Source organism: Mizuhopecten yessoensis, unplaced genomic scaffold, assembly GCF_002113885.1.
Source record: "Mizuhopecten yessoensis strain PY_sf001 unplaced genomic scaffold, ASM211388v2 scaffold6505, whole genome shotgun sequence".
NCBI classification, from domain to species: Eukaryota; Metazoa; Mollusca; class Bivalvia; order Pectinida; family Pectinidae; genus Mizuhopecten; species Mizuhopecten yessoensis.
The window spans coordinates 1250294-1268690 of record NW_018406583.1 but is presented as its reverse complement, the minus strand read 5'-3'; the positions used below and the strand labels follow the sequence as shown (position 1 = coordinate 1268690).

The 18397-nt window shown below is 36.2% G+C and overlaps 2 protein-coding genes across 3 annotated transcripts in view; both read left to right on the top strand.

Annotated features, from left to right (window-relative positions):
• Window positions 1–545: 545 nt before the first annotated feature.
• On the top strand, window positions 546–11111 carry LOC110452256. Its single transcript, XM_021500661.1, has 7 exons — window positions 546–662; window positions 4617–4760; window positions 5546–5643; window positions 6660–6765; window positions 7487–7652; window positions 9318–9515; window positions 10321–11111. Exons 1-7 carry the CDS (start codon window positions 651–653, stop codon window positions 10548–10550), a joined length of 954 nt encoding a protein of 317 aa, XP_021356336.1. The 5' UTR covers window positions 546–650; the 3' UTR covers window positions 10551–11111.
• Window positions 11112–15597: 4486 nt separating this feature from the next.
• The window catches only part of LOC110452255, a 42668-nt gene continuing 39868 nt past the window's right edge, over window positions 15598–18397 (top strand). For both annotated transcript variants that reach the window (XM_021500660.1, XM_021500658.1), the window contains exons 1-4: window positions 15598–15755; window positions 17075–17343; window positions 17616–17697; window positions 18109–18187. In XM_021500660.1, the coding sequence (XP_021356335.1) occupies window positions 17143–17343; window positions 17616–17697; window positions 18109–18187 (362 nt within the window). In that variant the 5' untranslated portion in view covers window positions 15598–15755; window positions 17075–17142. The remainder of the gene's footprint in view (window positions 15756–17074; window positions 17344–17615; window positions 17698–18108; window positions 18188–18397) is intronic.

The window sequence follows — 18397 nt, the reverse complement described above, 5'->3', positions numbered from 1 at the left end:
AGTCGCCTCCTTCGATACATACAGTGGGTAACAGCAGGTGTATTCTTATTCCGATTCCCTACCTGCAGGGGTGAATAGTATGTATCAATTTCATGAAAACAACACGAAAACGCTTGTAACTCTTTTACATAAGTCTTGTCATGATGTATTGCTTTTCCGGGGAAAATATTTGAAATGTTAACTCGAAAATCGGTTTCTTTAAATGAGTATTATAACTATGTACATATACGTGTAAGTGTATAACTCACATTTCCGACAGTGCTAGTGGATTTTCACAGTAAAGTGATATACTACTCACAGCTTAGGGACCTGAGAATTTGTTACAGCACGGAATTAGATTAAGTCCGTTGTTACAGCTTTATTTGGACCTAAACCAAGGTGTTCAGAGTAATTGTACATGTTTCATGGGTTTCGATCAACTTTCGGTAAAACCCCGAAAACTTTTAAAAATTACTCATTACTTATATAGCTGTGACAAATTCTCAGGTCCCTGTGATACCAATAATCCGGATTTTCTTCGCCGTCACATTTTCGGTTTTAGAGACCGCACTTAAACATCCGGGTGACGATTTGTCAGGGTTGCAGATGCTGTGCGAGGAGAAATAGGACGTGTAACAGACTTTGCCTCGGTTGATTTACTTATATACGTCATGGACGCCCATGTAAGTAAATAACCTTCTCGTCATGAGGGGTAAATATATGTTTTAAATGACAAATAAAACCCCATTCATACACACAATATATTCACCTTTTAGCTAGTCCGAGATAACTGGCTAAATGTGTCCACTACTCAATCCAGTATTCAATAATTACTTTGATAACATAAGAGAACGTTGGTCGGCTATTTTTATAGAATATAATTTTGCCGACTTCGGCGATTCTCATAAGTATCTCGCTTCTAACGTTTATCAGTTACTGGATCACCGGCAAGACTGGCCACATACTACTCCAACAATGTTAGACGTTTTGCACGGCGAAACGAAAAACGTCTGACAGGCGCCGCGTAACAGTCGGCAAAATCATATCCGATAGAAAAAAGGCCGACCAGCGGCCTCTCATGTTATGGGAGTAGCTACATACATGTATATAGGCAGATTTGGCCATGCTCGTAATATATAAGACGAATGTAATCAAACAACCACTTACTGGTAATATTTATCATGTGCACTTCGATAAAATTGTTCACCAAACAGATGAGTTGGAGAAATAAAAGATTATTATATATTAAAACAGTTAATTACACAATTTTATTTGATTAGGTGAATTTCGGTTGTTGCATTTCTTTCCTGCCCGCATGTGTCCCTTATAGGCTTATAAGTATCCCTTATACATGTAAGTATAAAAGTATAGCACATGTCTATTCAATATGGCATCAATGTCTTCCCAAAGATAAGCATCCCGAAGATGCAGATTCATGCCTCAGGTTTGCTTTCGGATATTCCGAGTTGGAATGATAACATGCAATGAGTGTTGTTCATGTGCCAAGAGGGAGTGAAATATTTGGTGTTTTGTTAAAGAAATTGTTAATATTCCTGTCTAACCATCAGATACAGAGGATAAAAGATGCTAGTACCAAAAATTGCAACGATGAAAATCTACAAAATCACCGGAATTGCGGCCACTGCGAATATTAGTCATCAATTTCCAGAGTATAAAGAACAAGGGATCAGAATTGCAAGTAATTGTTGATTCTGCCCAACTTGATATAATCCTCAGCACCGAAACCAAGTTAAATGACAAGATTGACACTGGAGAAATCTTCCCCCCAGAGATAGGATTTGATGTACTCCGCAGGGACTGAAGAGGAGATACACATGGAAGGGTACTCATCACTGCTAAACCTGAGCTTGGCCTGACACATACACATACTAGCCACAACATAGAGCTGTTGACAGGTAATTTACAAGCTGGACCAAGGAAGCAAATATTAATCTGCTTCTATAGACAACCTAACAGAAACAACAAGTCATACACTGACACAGCCATAGAGGAACTAACCGTACTCAGATCAGCAAATAAGAGGAAAATTTTCATAGTTGGTGGAGATTACAACTTACCTGATATTGACGGGGGCAATAATACCATCACAAGCAGCCAGGTACCAGCAACAACTAACCAAGCCTACCTGCAACTATCGGCCGACTTGGCCATGCAGCAGGTGGTAGACAAACTGACACGGGTGAAAACATATTAGATTCCCTATTCACCACCCACCCCCAGAAACCATGAATAGATGTAAAACATTGCCCCCCCATGGGTAACAGTGATCATGATATTGCTATGATTGACTGGACAACCAACATTGTTCTTTGTAAACCATCCAGACGAACAATCTACCCATGGAAAAGAGCCAATATGGAGGCCTTGAAGGAGGAACTGAAGAGCAACACCCAACATTTCGGTAAATAATCACACAACAACATCAATGATATGTGGAATAGCTTCAAGGACACTCTCTCTGGAGCGCTAGATAAACATGTTCCCTCACGTCGCACACTTGGCAGATGTATACTCGCATCCATGGATGACAACAAAACTACGCAGACTCAGCAAACGCAAGCAGATTCCAGCCTTCATATATACTCAAACAGGCAACACCAGAGATTGCCCCATACCTTCACTAAACAGAGGAACTGGAAAAAGACATGTCGATGCCAACTACAGATTAGTCTCGCTTACGTCCATATATAGCATGCAAGATCATGGAGTACATCATCCACAGCACAGTCATGGACCACTTCGACAGGAACCAGATCATTCACAACGATCCTGTGAAACCCAGTTACTCATGACCTTGGATGCATTGGCTCGTAACCAGGACCAGGGCTTCCAAACCGATGTTATCTTATTGGACTTCACAAAGGCTTCCGACAAGGTTCCTCATAAGAGACTACTAAAGAAGCTGGACTACGATGGAGTGAGAGGTACTACCCTGCAGTGGATCAAGGATTTCCTATCCAAACAGATTCAATCTGTCGTATTGGACAGCGATACCTCGGATCCACTAGATGTCATCTCAGGGGTTCCCCAGGGGACAGTACTCAGTCCACTTCTTTTCTTGGCCTTTATCAATGACCTGCCTGAATAAAAATCGTCAGACACCAGGTTATTTGCAGACGACTGTGTCCTGTTTCGCTGCATTAGAACACAATGCGAGCCCCAGACATTGCAGAATGACATCACCTCACTAGAAGAATGGGAGAAGAAATGGCAATCCTGAGAAGTGCAATCCTGAGAAGTGCACTGTCATAAGGATATCGGGGAGGAGACAGCAGTTACCAACATCCCATACCCTGCATGGACACCACTTAGAAGTTGTTGACAGTAGAAAGTACCTGGTAGTGCTTATCAACAAGGACCTCACCTGGAACAAGCACATAAACCAGTGTGTCGGCAAGGCATCAAGGACTCTTGGATTCCCCAGAAGGAACGTCGGGAGGTGCACCCTGAGAGCCAAAACCAATATGTACAGCACCCTTGTCAGGCCGACCCTGGAGTACGCAGCTTCAGTGTGGGATCCACACCAAGCCTCTCTTGTTGCAGAAGTGGAACAGGTCCAGCGACGTGCTGCCCGCTTTGTCTACAATGACTACTAATCCAGGACTCCTGGATGTGTAACAGCCATGATAGAACGACTAAGATGGGAATCTCTACAACAACGGCGATCTAAATCATGCACAAACTAGTCAATGTTGACCCCGCCCCATATTACCAGGCAAGTGACAGCAAAACAAGAGGACAGCAAAGACTACGACAGAGGAGAGTGAACTAGGAAGTCTACCAATCTTCCTTTTTTCCCCAGATCCACCAGGGAATGGAATAAACTCCCAGAAGAGGTAGCAACATACATCAGCTAAACTGGCTGAGTTTAGGGCCAAGCTCGACACTATTGCTTGGCCGCTCAGCACCCGGTAGACTAGCAACCTCCGATCCTGTATATAGTTTTAACATACTGTTTTTAACCTTTTGGGGAAGCCTCCTGTTTTATCAATCATGTACTGAGTCAATTTACACTCCAGTATCAGGAGATCGACTCAATACCGGAAGAAGAAGGAGAAGAAGAAGAATTTAGTTTTTAGATGAAAATCTTTTGTTTCACCGACTCACCTGTTTGTCCACCAAATTTCTAATGTACACAAGGAAATTGCGACCACAATTGGCTTGTTTGTTTACATTTGTCCTATATACATATAGTCATATTTGACTATATAGCCAGATTTGTCGGTGCTCCAGTACCTGTCAATGGAGTATCCAAAACTAAAATTACAGCACAGGTAGCCTGAGTTTCCTCTGACTACGACACTTAAGTGACATATCCGGTGACATTTATCTGTTAAAATGTCTAAGTCTGGTGTCAGGGCCAGAGGAAACTTGGGCTACAGCACCGGTTGTAAAATAGAATATCCAGGAACAAGGTGATTCAATTTTACCCCTTTTACCCCTATATAACCGTAGACTCTACCATGCATTGATCTGGATGAATCCTTTATGGTCTATAGTGGTGAAAGGATTAGAAATGTACTATCTTCTATAGTATCGTGTTAAATATGGTACAGTGCAGTAGGAGAAAGTTTTGGTTGAATTTTTTGTACCAAATACATGTTTTTTAACTTTAGTCACAGGAGGTGCTCCTGAAGAAGCGACTTCAGGGCTTTCTTAGCGAGATGTTAAAAATGGGTACTCTAAAAGGCTTCAAGCACTTCGCAACATACATGAGAGGAAGAGAGGAGATGGTAATCAGCATTGTGAACGAACCACAGGTACATGTACTGAAATGACTCTAAATTAAGTCTCACTGTTGTGATAAATAGTGCAATTTATAGCTGGTATTGATTAATCTGATTATTGCATTGGGTAATATATATATAATGTTTGAGGTAGCCAGTCATTCCTTGTTATTTTCAACCCACACTGAAGTGGCAGCTTTAAACTCTTATAACACTGCTGTTTGAAAAAACTTAACTCTTTATATCATTGAATTAATCAGATTTATACTTTAGATAAAGTACAACTTAATTTTACTACTTCAATCTGTCTTAGGAAACTTTCACTTTTATAAAGGGTTTTCACGAATTAGAAAAAGGAAAAATTGAACCTGAGATATGATGTTGTCAAAGTTATGAGTGAAAGAGTAAATTATATCAAAGTTTCACTGCAGTCTACAGCTTACTTGTATAATGGTTTCACAATTCATTTACATCTGTATAGTTTGGTCAAACCAAAATATATGTGCTTCCTGTAACAAGTTTGAAATAATTAGGGTACTGTAAAGTAGCTAGGTAGGTAAAAAAAAATGATTTAAAAAAAAAAAAAAAAAAATTGTACTGTTTATATAGGAGAGTATCTTGACTTAAACAATTATTCTTCAAAAATTACGTAGGGTAGTAAAGTTACAAAAATACTTTTTGCTTGGCCTTAAATATTATGATGTTGGAAAAACACACAATTTCTTCTTATATTTCTCATTTATCTGTGTGATGTAAAAGTATAATTTCAGGGACAAACAATAAAATATTAGGTTAAGATCTGATTGTTTTGTTAACAGACAACTCATCACACATATGTGTCGGAATCCGGAGGCACAGGATTTAGCTCCCCTGATAGGAGTGGCAGTCTCACGTCACAAAATCTACCTTATGATAAGTGAGTAAGATTGTTTATCACAGGTTATGCATATATATTTTACTTCTATATATACATTTTTATCACATAATGTACTGTGTTATCCAGTGAATATACCCCTGTCATATTATGTTTTTGCGTATTAACCCATGTTATGTTACCTATCAGCCCTGTGTTTGATTGTAAGTTCCAATTATCTCAATTGTGACGTCACACTGAGGACAAGTACATGACGTCACAGCACTGGAGTCGAAATGGTAGCATTTTACATTTCAAGGTTGCATGAAAATTGTAGTTTTACATGATTGATGCGTCAAAACTTGATTGTGTGATAAAAAGGATCTTACATTCATTTTCATTTTATATGAAATTAATTAAACTCGTCAAAAACGTTTTTCATTTTAACACGCCAAAGGCTCGTCTAAATTCTTAGACTCGTTTCATAAATCTCATATGAAATGATTTAATGTAATCTCATGTAAGATCTTATGTATATAAATTTGTGCAATCTTTTATTTTAGATTAAATCTGTGTGGAAAGACAATACAGTTAACAACTTTGTATCCAACTTTAACTCTCTCTCTCTCTCTCTCTCTCTCTCTATATATATATATATATAGCTTGTTTAAAAATCTTCACATTTCTGATAAAATCAGTATTTACCGAACATACTTGTAATGGTAATTTATTTCATTTGCAATGATTATTAAACAAGACCTACTACTCAATCTGATTGGAATGTTTGGAAATGCACAGGGGGTATTAATGAAGGAGGGAAGAGAGTGCTAAGGGAAAAAAACATGCAATTGGACAGGTTACGATTTCCCAATGTGGAATGAAACCTGGTCCTTTTAGAGAAAAGCTGGTATCCTATTCTCTACAATATTTTACTATCCAAAAAAAATACAATGTTTATTGAATTTATTGCCAGTTGATAAAAAAACACATGTTTAACTAAAAATGTAGCTACATGGAAACAAAAAACTAGTATCTGGTGAACTAATGTAGTCTGAGTCTACAAAATACATTTGTTTCAGACGATCCCTGTTAATATCTATGAGATCACAGATGACTTTGAGTACAGCCCCAAAAGGGGTTGGCCTTCCCCCAGCTTCACCCAGTGATCAGGAAATACAGATCGGAGTAAGTGGTTTTGCAGAATGAACTTATTTATTTGTAGGATTTAAAAAAAAATCTATGTGATTTTAACATTAACAGGAAATTATACATGCAGTCTGCAATCATAGCACATTGTAATAGAATGAAAAATTCAAATAAACATGGATTTATGTAGATGGTATACAGGTATCCAATGCTAAAATTTATGGCAAACTGATAATGTTGTGGCAGGGTTCAATTGTACAATTAAGGTTGCCTTCTAGCTTCGAGCTAGAGGGAATTTCCCTTTAGCTCAGTGGTAGAGGGTCCAACTAGGAACCTGGAGATCGAGGGTTCGATCCCCGGTGGAAGCACACTATTCTCTTTCCTGTTACAATTTTAATGTTGTTATGTGACCTCATAGTTCATGGCAATTGTTTCTTGATCAGAAACAGGAATAATGCATTCCCAAGAGAAGCAAATGATTTTCTAGATGAAATATCTGAACACTTTCAGTTAATATAAACGGTAAACCTCATGTCTTTATACAATTGGAAGATTAGCTACCTGGAGTTAGATAAACATGATAACCAATCACCTCTCATATATAGGACCTCTCTGTTTACTATGGACAGTACATTTGGGGAATTTCTTGACTAAAGGTTATATTTAGTATCCACGAAAATCCAGTCATTGATTTCATCTCTTACATTATCTTGTTGTACCCATTACAAGTCATAGGTTATTTGATGATTTGTGTTTGAAGGGAGAGGACTCCACCCTGTTCCTGGTGGCCGGGTACGCACGGTACTGCTGTCCCTACGTGTGGGTGAGGTCTAACCATGAGCGACTCATCAAACTGACCGGTGACTCGGCTAATGACAAGGACTGCCCACTCAAGCTCAAGACGACTTTACACTGGAAAGACTCGGGTATGTACTACCTATAAGAAAAATAGAAGTAAACAAATCAGTTAAGTTTTTGTACTGTTATATATCAGTTAGGAAATACCCATCCTCGATACTCCAGGATATATCTAGATATGCGAAAGCAGCCTTAATTAAGGCTGCAGAATATATTTTTTTTAAATAATTAAATCTGACATGTTCCTCTGTGAAAAAAAAGGTATTTTCATATGTGACTACCACGATTAGTGAAGAAACATTGTATATGTTGAAAAAAACTTGCTCTGGTATTTTCTTGAGCAGAAACATACAACAAACCGATGCAAAATTGAAATATTCAGATATTGATTCTGGAGTTCGTTATTAAATTGTGTGATGTTACTTTTGGTTTAGTATGGTTTAATTTTGTTTAACGACCTATTAACAGCTAGGTCATTTAATGACATGCCTCCATGTGTGTTGTGTATGCGTGCTTGCATGTATGTATGGAGGAGACAAGGTATGTCAGTGTACTTGCCTCCTTGTGATAGTGCGGATCTGATGCCAACTCTATAGTGCTGTCTCACTGAAATGCCATGCCACAAATTACTAAATTATACTAAAACAAAATTTGGATTTAGTTTTAACTTCAAATTTTGGAAGGCTGATCCTGATAATTTCTGTGGTTTGTTTTAAAAGCCACACATTTTCCTTGAAGCCCTATAATCTGTTTTAGAAATGGACAAGGGTTATATTTTATTTATTTTTTTAAATCCTTTAGCTTTTGGCTCTGGAAATGTCAAACTCATAACTGAGATGTCGGGCCAAACATAAAAGATAACTTGAATGCAAAGTCTAGATAGATGTGATAATTGAGGGTTTGACACTTACACAAGTCCTCTAGTCCGAGACTGGTAGATTTCAGCAAGGACAATTGAGTAACCTTACCAAGCTGGTCCTTTGGACTTGTAAAAAAAAATCTTATCAAACAGTATCATTTGATAGATTAGCAAATAAGAATTTTCCGTTTAGAAAACTGCTTAAATACAGATATTTTGCATAATAATTTGTCAATTTTTTCCTAAAACTTTTCATATTATTATATTGAATTATATTATTTATAATATGAATATTTTCATGGCAGTAGAACTAGTTACTTATGTCTCCTACAGTCAATTGGTTTTTTTGCTTTTTGATGGAGATGTTTCCATAAAGAAATGATGGACTAGTTACATTGACATTAGGACTAGCAAATAACCTGTTCAACTAGTCCTGTGGGATATCAATCAAAAATTGTTAATGTCTAACCTTGTATTATATATGTAGATATGTGCATCCTCGATATCCAGGGGTTACGCTCACTTTCGCTCTCTACACCCCTGGAATATGTCACAACAAAATTGAAGCCACAAATATAGATGTTTGATTGGTCTCAGGTAAAAAATCCTGACCAATCGCTATGCTGATACCTGTCCTTTGAAGATTACAAAGGAGAGATGCCCCACTTCAAAGCCTGTCATTTTTTACCGTTACGCGACCGCGAGATTCTTTTGATGTCCATCAAAGGATCAAACTAGTCTTCTCGTCTCATCTTCAAGGTGCTGCACACTGAGCCTTCGATTTTGCTATGACATATTCCAGGGGTGTAGAGAACTGGGGTGAGCATATATAACCCCTGGATATCGAGGATGAGATATGTGTATCATGTTTCAGATTACAACGTGTGGGACATTGTGGCAGAACTGGTGAAGCTGTGTTGTTACCCAGCCCCTATAAACCCGTACGAGATTGACTTTGATTACTTTGACAGCCTGACCCTTCCTGAGCAGGTGTTGGCTACAGCAGCCATGAGTAACTTTCTACAGAAGGTCCTCGTTCATGTGCCAGACGATAAGGCTTACATCAGTAAAGGTATGCAACTAGGGGCAGGGATTGGTTTTTGTGTGTTTAACGTCCTATTAACAGCTATGGTCATTTAAGGACATGCCAGGTTTTGGTGGTGGAGGAAAGCCAGAGTTCCCGGAGAAAAACCACCGACCTACGGCTAATACCTGGTGACTGCCCCACGTAGGCCTCGACCCAGAGGTGGATGGCTAGTGGTAGCAGAATGCCAGACGCCTTAACCACTCGGCTACCACTTCAGGGAGCATGGAACTTAAGTCCTAACTACTGCATTAAAATGAAAATTTTTGATTTGTTATTTTATGAAATTACATTACAGTCAAAGTTCCATATATTGAACTTCAGAGATCCAAATTTCTCGATGTATCAAACCTATGGTAAAGTCTGGGCTATTTTCTATATATAACACTACTAATGTTCTATTCATGAATCAAACTTTTATGAGTCCGGTAACTCAATTTTTCAAGTATTCTGGTAATCAAGATCCATTCATTATGAAAACGCTGAAAATTGCAACTAATAAAAAATGAAATAAAAACAATTCAACTGTACAATAAAACTGAAAGGAAAATGGTATGATCGACTCTTCTTTATGCTTACGTCAAAATTTGACTGTTATTAACTTCCAATGTTTTGAAGAAAATTCTGTAAAGATAAAACCAAAATGGTAAATACTTTCATACCTCATTCATATTTGATAAATTGTTGTTAAAAAAATATATAATAAGGCAATCATGAAAACCTGAAACTTTCTTGTCCTACATTCATAAACCCATTAGAGTGATCCTATATTGGATGTATTTTTTTCTTTCAGTATTTGAAGAAATCCAACTCCTTACAAAGCTGCACTTCACAGCACTGCAAAAGGTTGCCAAATCAGGTGGCATACCTGTTCTAAATCAACACCTCCAGGCTGCCACTCGGCGGCAGCACAGGACAAGTGGTTCCTCAGTGTCTTCGCGGCAGCGGATCCCTAGTAGTGGGGAGAAATACTGGGGCGGGCAGCAGGCTCCGGCCCGGGGGTATAGCTACAGTCAGTACTGAAGGACAGACACAAGTATGCTATGGGAAGGAGGCAGTACAATCATTACCAGTTTTTTGTGGATGTGTTCAGAAGTAAACTAAATCAGTTAGCATACACTTGTTATTATTTCATAGAGATTAAATCAACGCTGCTTAATTTCTGGGCCCTTCTTAATGAAACCATTCCCACACTCAAACACAGATTCTGCTCTGAAGCAAAATGTCTTACTGCAGCTAGCGTATATTCAAATTTATATAAAAAAAAAATGAAGAATTTTAGAGACACTTAAAGCTGAATTTGAGAGAGACAAAAAGCCAAATATTGTTTTCCAAAGTTTACTGTGGACTTTTTGATCTATGTCACGTGATTAATTAATGCAAATTACAAGAAAGACATTTGGGCACAGAAACCATGCTTGAGCACGAGAACAGTTTCATGAATATGGGTCTTACTTGGTTAAAGATCAGAAATGGAATGATATTCAATGATGGTATTAGCAGGTACCAGGGCCGTTTTCGTTTAAACGGTCAAACCGGTTGGACCACTGTTGTTCGTTTATCAAATAAGGTCGGACCTAGTAATCTGATGCTGCTTTCAGGATTTATACCCGAAATTGTTACATTTATAAAAGGTCAAACCGGTTGTTCCGCATAAAGGAACAGGCCCCAGGTGTACATTACACTGGTATAGATATTTTGTATTTATGATACCAGTCATTTCTACTCGATAGCTGCCTTTCCATTGTTTGTGTTTAAATCATTTCTATATGCTTTTGAAGCATACAAATTTAAAAAACAACATTTGTATTCAGGAATCTCATGCAAGCTATGCAGATATACCCAATTAAGTCTGAGAAGAACCCCTTTTAGAAAACACACAGCACAAACTATTTATGTATTGTATGAACTGTAAGGTATACATTTTTTTAATGAAAACGGTGGGAGATAAGTATACATGGTACGTTATATGTAGGTTTGTATGTACACAATGTATATAGGTGGGGTTTCATGATGAGGTGTCTATTTATGTATTATGAGTACTTTGGCAAATGAGTTTATGACAGGGAGTTATGTTTACGTCAGGGAGTTATGTTTATGTCAGGGAGTTATGTCTACAACAGAGTTATGATTATGACAGGACATGTACAAAATTATTACAGTTATTGAATAACAATTACAGTAATTGATTATCTGGGTTATCCCATTAACTATATTTTCATTTTGAACAAGAAGTGATCATAGTCTCTGTTGGTTTTGTGTTAGAGTTGGTATGTTGTGTATAGATGTAATACAACCCCCATGTACATGTGCTGGGACCTTTACATATGATGATGGAGAGAAAATGAACAGAATTATTTTTTAGAGTGGTTTAGATATTTAATTGTATTTTAGATGCAAGATTATCAAGAGTAGCAAAACACACGTCGTAAAAATGATGATAATACATGCTGTTGTAGAATCTTTGTTTTTTTCCCATTCTTTTCAAGTTTGTGAAATTAAGGACTCTGCCATTTAAATATATACACCACCCTTAGACAGTAAAATTAATGGAGTATTTCTTGGTTTCTTGATGAATAATAGTGACAGTTCATGAGTGGGGTGAAAAGATGAAATCATACATGTTTTGGGGCATAAGTTGGGGAAAAATGTGACCTCTGGAGATTGTGTGTACATTTGAAATTAATTCAATTTCCTTATTATAATAATAGTAATAATTTGAGGTTCTTATATACCGCTTTACCACAACCTAGCGTGTAGGTCATCTCAGAGCGGTTCACAAATTATTATCTGTGGTTATAGGGCCTTTGCAACCGGTCAATATCTTTCTCAACTCCCTGTGGAGCATACAGCCGGTGCTGACTTTTCGGTGCTCACAGCTAGCATTCTACAATTCTAGCACTGCCCAACCACATACTCATTTACAGCTGAGTAGACTGGAACAAGCGGAGTAAAGTATCTTGCTCAAAGATACAACACAGTGGTGTGCTGTGACTCGAACTTGCAACCCTTCAGTCACGAGCCCGGCATCCTACCACTAGACTACCATGCCTCTAATAAAATCTTATCAAATATATGTTGCATTAATCATTTGAAAATTCAGGGGAAGGCTAAATACTTAACATGCATTAACTCATACACCCCTGCAATTTCATAATGAACTATTCCAACCTTTGATTTGGAAGAGTTCAAATGTGTATTCAGGGGTGAATAGTTTTTTGGTGTCTATTATGTGTGAAATGTTTCTGAAAGTTTGTTGTATTATTTAGTTGTTCTTGGGTAAAATAAAGTGTGTGGTTCCAATAAACCAGTTCATGAAGATACATGTAAATATTTTATTCTCTTGATTATTGAATACAAGAAATGTAAGTAAACGCATATACATGTAGCATGTATATACATACATAATTATGTACTATATATATTATGAATCTGCTTTTGGGAAATGGTTGCAATAATTTGGTCAATGTTTCAAGGGTACAAAAACTGCTGAATTTATCAAAATAAATGAAAACCTAGAAATGTTCATAACTCTTTCATCTTGGAAACCTTTCAATATTTCCCTGCTGTATAGAACCAGTAGTAGGTCAGAATGGTCTTTGTGATAATCAGGTTTCTTCCAATAAATATCACAAAGTTGAATGGCTCCTGCAAGTTCTCCTGGTCGACGCGATTCTTCCTGATATTTCAACCCTTTTCCATATTTTCACAAATTTCTCTTAAACAGAATTATTTGGACCTTCTGGGTCTGCTAGGTAACAATTTATTTTTTCAAACTGGTGATAATTTTGTGAATTATGGTAAAAGAAATTTCCTCCAACATCCCATCAACAGATTTTTTTTGATTTTTTTCCAGGTTGTTCTTCTATGAAATATTTTAGTAATGCTCTTTTCATTTCCTCATCTGTCTTAGAAAATGAATCTTGCTTTTACTAGATTATATTTAAGGGTTTATGGAGTATTGAACTCAAGAAATATATTTGAGTAATGTACATGTAGTATTTATTAAAAACAATGTAAAATGTGTAAAATAAATATAAATAACATCTAATATTTAGGTTTTGGATACATTACACTATGTGTTCATGCATACTGTCATTTGTGAAATGTCAACCAAGTGCACATGCCTGTATTGAAAATACAAAACATTGACTATGAGAAATAAAAATAAATAAAACTAACATGATCTTGTTTTTGTCTTCCTTTTTTTGGGTCAAATTGAACGACTATGTAAAACATGTGCTCTGAAAATATTGTTTGCTTTTTATACGCCCGTCAAAATTTGACGGGGGTATTGTGGTATAGCGTCTGCTTCCGTCCGTCCGGTTAAACTAAAAGTTTTGGTGAAAGTTTCTTCAGTGGTCTACAGTTCAGTCAGATCATGTCATATTGTCCTTATTGTTGGCATGGATGTTCATTTGGGATTTAATTTGGGAAAATAATTTCTATTTTTGGATATTTTGGACGTGTTTGGGACTTAACTTTTCTCGTGCAATTTCTCGGTTAAAGTACAGTTCAGTCAGATCATGTGATATTGTCCTTATGTTTGGCATGGATGTTCATGTGGGATCTACGAAGGACAAAATGGATTTAATTTGGGAAAATAATTCCTATTTTTGAAAATTTTGGACTTAAGCATCAAAAGCATCAGTGCAAGCATTTTTTATCACATAGACTTGACACTGGCTACCAGGTACTTTAAATATCAAACAAACAAAAAATCATTGGATAGGGTCAGACGGGCATATTATGCAACCGCTTGGGGTGCTCTTGTTGAGAGTTACAATAAGAAGTTGACTAAGACTAGCAAATGTTTATTGTAAATTTAGAATGCGGTAGATGGAATAACATTTCAACAAAAAAAACAAATTAAAAAAACCCATTTCAACAGAAGATAAAAAATGTATTCTTTGCGACCTGAATGAAATTGGAGATGAATTACATTATTTGTTTAATTGCAATGATAACCAAATACTGCAAGACAGAAGAAAATTTATGTCTGGATATTATTTTGAAAGACCTAGTACTTTCAATTTCAATACATTATTTAATTATATCAATAATGAAGAATTAATTTCATTTGTAAATTTTCTTTAGCACATAATTGAGCAAATTAACACTGTCCATTAACACCAAGATTTGATTGTAAATTGTTATATAAGATGTATATGTAAATTCTCTACACTGCAACAAGTTGGCCAAGTGGTTAAGGCATCTGACATTCTGCTACCACTAGCCCTCCACCACTGGGTCGCAGTTTCGAGGCCTACGTGGGGCAGTCGCCAGGCACTAGCCATACGTCGGTGTTTTTTCCCCTAGGAACTCCGGCTTTCCTCACCACCAAAATTGGCACATCCTTAAATTACTAGAGTTGTTAATAGGAAGTAAAACACAAAGAAACCAAACCAAATCATTGTCATTGAGAAATAATTATATATGAGATATCCCGTGAAAGATAAATGAAATCAGGAAGCCTTTCAACTATCTTCAAGTTCTTTTTCATATTCAAAACAAAAACATATTCATGAGAAATTGTGATTTTAAAACACCCTGAAGACTAAGTATGATTTGGGATATTTTGACTCACAGATCCATCAGTATTCAAAAATTTTAATTGACTGTTCAAGTAAGTGTTTGTCTTCTACAATTTTGAAAACTTTCCTTGATACTTTTAAATATTAAATACTTTATATATATAATATTTTTATAACAAAACAAATAAATGTAGTGTCTTCAATAATACTTATTTTTGTTATAAAGTGTTATTTCGTATTTTCTTAAATTGGTATGATTATAATTTTAATAACATCTGTATAATTACTACATCACTGATGATACATCTTGTATTATAGTCATTTTGACTATTTTTGACATATGCAGACACGTTCAAATCTTAAAACATTACATTAAAAATCAAAAGGCATCGCCGGCGACGTTTGAAAATAATTTTATTAAATAACCGGAAATTCCGGAATCTCATTGGTTCTGATTTTATTGTAACTTTACAATATTTATCTCCCTTGTCGCACTTGTTGTCGAGTAGCCAATCAAAACTCGTCATACACTTTCTTTCCCTAACAGCATACTTTGTTTCAATATGGCCACCGACGTTCTCAAAACCACCTGTTGCTGAGTTAGTTTGAATGAGTGTGACCATAAATGAGCATGACTGTGATGTTTATGGATTAAAACAACTTACTTGGCTGGTGATATGTTGACGAAACAAGTGTAAGTTCACAATTCAGCGTGTAAATATGTATTCTTGTCATATTTCATTATTTGTGCAATATTTGTTTTTCAAAACAACTTTATCAAAAGTTTGTTTTTCATTATAAAATTCGAGAGAGTAATGTTTTGATGGTGTTCGCACACACAGTATGTTGCTACATTTTACGTGATGATAAAACAATAATGCTAGATCAAAAGAAATTGTAAGAGATCATGCACATCGTATGTCCAACGAAAATATTGGTCTCCTAGTCCTATCTAAAGGTTGGACACAACGGCGCATATGGGTAATAATCCTACATTCGACTTTGAGTACAATTTTATTACTGGAATGGGGAATACATTTTTTTCTAAATTTTAAATTAAAATGAAAACACAAATTTATTTTAAACATTATGAACAAAAAAGGGCATCATACTTTAAACATATTCCAATAAAAAACCAATGAGGTACATTTGTGCATTTTTTATTTTATTCAAATTCAGTTGTCTAAATCTTTGTTAAAATGACAAATGGTATCACCTCCATTGCTTTTAGTGTGTTATTAGTGTAGCTATAATTAGTACCACAGATAATCCAATTCTGTGATAGTACACAGAAAACTAAAACGAATATACTCACCTGTCACATTTGCAATGGATGATCCCATTGATTAAATACTGAAGTCAATGGAGAACAAAGTCAGTGATATGTTTTGTCATTTTCACAAAATGTTAGACGTCAGTCTCAGAGTTGAGGACTTTTTATGTACTTCATTGTGTAATTTATTGGATTTTAAAGAATAGTGCCCTTTTCTGCTTAAAGAGTTTAAAAGAACTTTGTGTGTTTTTATTTCACTTTATTCACCATTTCAGTGAAAAATTGCTACTCAAATGTATTAATTTACCAATATGCGCCATTGTGCCCAACCTGTCTTAACGGAAGGATAAGGGCCACATTGAAAGTAATATGCTGAAGTTGTAGTGGTCTTAGTTTCTTTTCAGTTTCGATTGGTATTCTTGCATTGTCCGAAATAAGTCTCTGATGATTTAATTCAGAATCTTTGTATATTCGATACCACTCAAATATGTCTCACTGTATCCGTATTTTAAACTCTAAATTGAAAACAGACATTTTCTGATACCGGTAAGTTGTGTAGCAGGATTAGGCTGGTTGCTGACTCTTGCATGGGGACCTAACATCTCAACTAGTGGTTAGAGCACCAGGCAAGAGTTTGGTGGTGTCAGTTTCAATTCCTCATCTGTTTGTGGCAGTTTGATTTTCCTGCTGCAGTTATTGGTAGCATGGTTCTAAAGTGTCTTTTATTTTCCAAATTATAGATTCAAAATGTGAAGCGTCCTTGATCATCCAACATATTATCTGGAGATTTTTATAGCTCGGCAGTACCATGGGAGATAAATATGGCTCTGATGTGTACCTGCCCATGCCAATCGACAGGGATAAGCTCGGTCAGAGAAAGGTGGAAAAAATTCAACGAGAGATTGAAAAACTGGAAAAGGAACAGTTGGACAAGAAGGAGTTGATTGAGCGACTGAGTCGAATGCAAGATAATCAAAGCCGACAACAGGAAATACAGAACAATGTCCTAGTATGTGTCCAAAAGATATAATAGAATGGCAGCAAAGTACTTTGATGCTGTTTCTATGTAGAATTTGGATGTACTTTTTTTTATTATTGAATGATAAATATTAATTTTAAGTCAGGTTATGGTTTTAAAGTAATTTATATGGGGAAAAAAATCCAATAGTTATAATTTTTTCTCTGCAATTAAGTGTATCAGTTCTTAATTTTTGCAAACCAAACTATTTCTTCCTCCCTCCTGACAATGAACATCTCTGAATACTTTTTTATGATCGACAGAATCGACACAATAAAGACCAACAGTTGGTGGCAGAAAAGGAGCGTGTGTATGGCAGGGATAGTGCTGCGAGCATAAGAAAGGGTCTGTATGACAAATCACTTCGGCATTAAATTAGGAATTGCAACAATTAAACGTTGTAAATATCATAAAAACTGTTATTGTGATGATCAGAATTTGGTAATATATATAGGGCTTAGTGTGCTATTAGCAACTTTTCAATATACATTATATTCTTCTAAAATGAACAGACATTTTGAATTGTCTGTCATGCATCTTTAATTTAACTATCATTTCTGAAAATATCCATGCTAGGTTCTCATCTAAGTTATTATTACTGTCATGTACCAGGTAAATAAATAAAATATCCTAGATAATTACTTGGCTGTAGAGTAAAGTTCTCAAAACCACTTTTTTTCGTAAATAAATCGCAATAGGGAAGAAATATACATATAACTGGTAACAGTTACAAAGCATGTTTTGATTTTGTTACAGGTGAAAACATAGATGATGTCATTGCTCAGAGAACAAAAGAATTTTCACGGCTACAGAATGCTAAAGAAGTAGAAGCAAGGTAACTGTTTACGTCAGCAATACTGTTGCCTTCATAAGATATGTATCATGTATATTTATTTATTTATTTACGTCTCAACTCATTGCATAATATCTACATCAATTAAAATACACATGTATATGTTAAAACATATTTATCAACATTTTTATACGCCCGTCGAAGACGGGGACGTATTATGTTATCACGTGAGCGGGCGGGCGGGCGGGTGGG

What these genes read in the sequence shown, in the direction of transcription:
- LOC110452256 (XM_021500661.1), top strand. An exon ending in GCATTGTGAACGAACCACAG is followed by an intron (nt 4,761 to 5,545) that starts GTACATGTACTG and finishes TTTTGTTAACAG; the next exon opens with ACAACTCATCACACATATGT. An exon ending in TAAGGCTTACATCAGTAAAG is followed by an intron (nt 9,516 to 10,320) that starts GTATGCAACTAG and finishes TTTTTCTTTCAG; the next exon opens with TATTTGAAGAAATCCAACTC.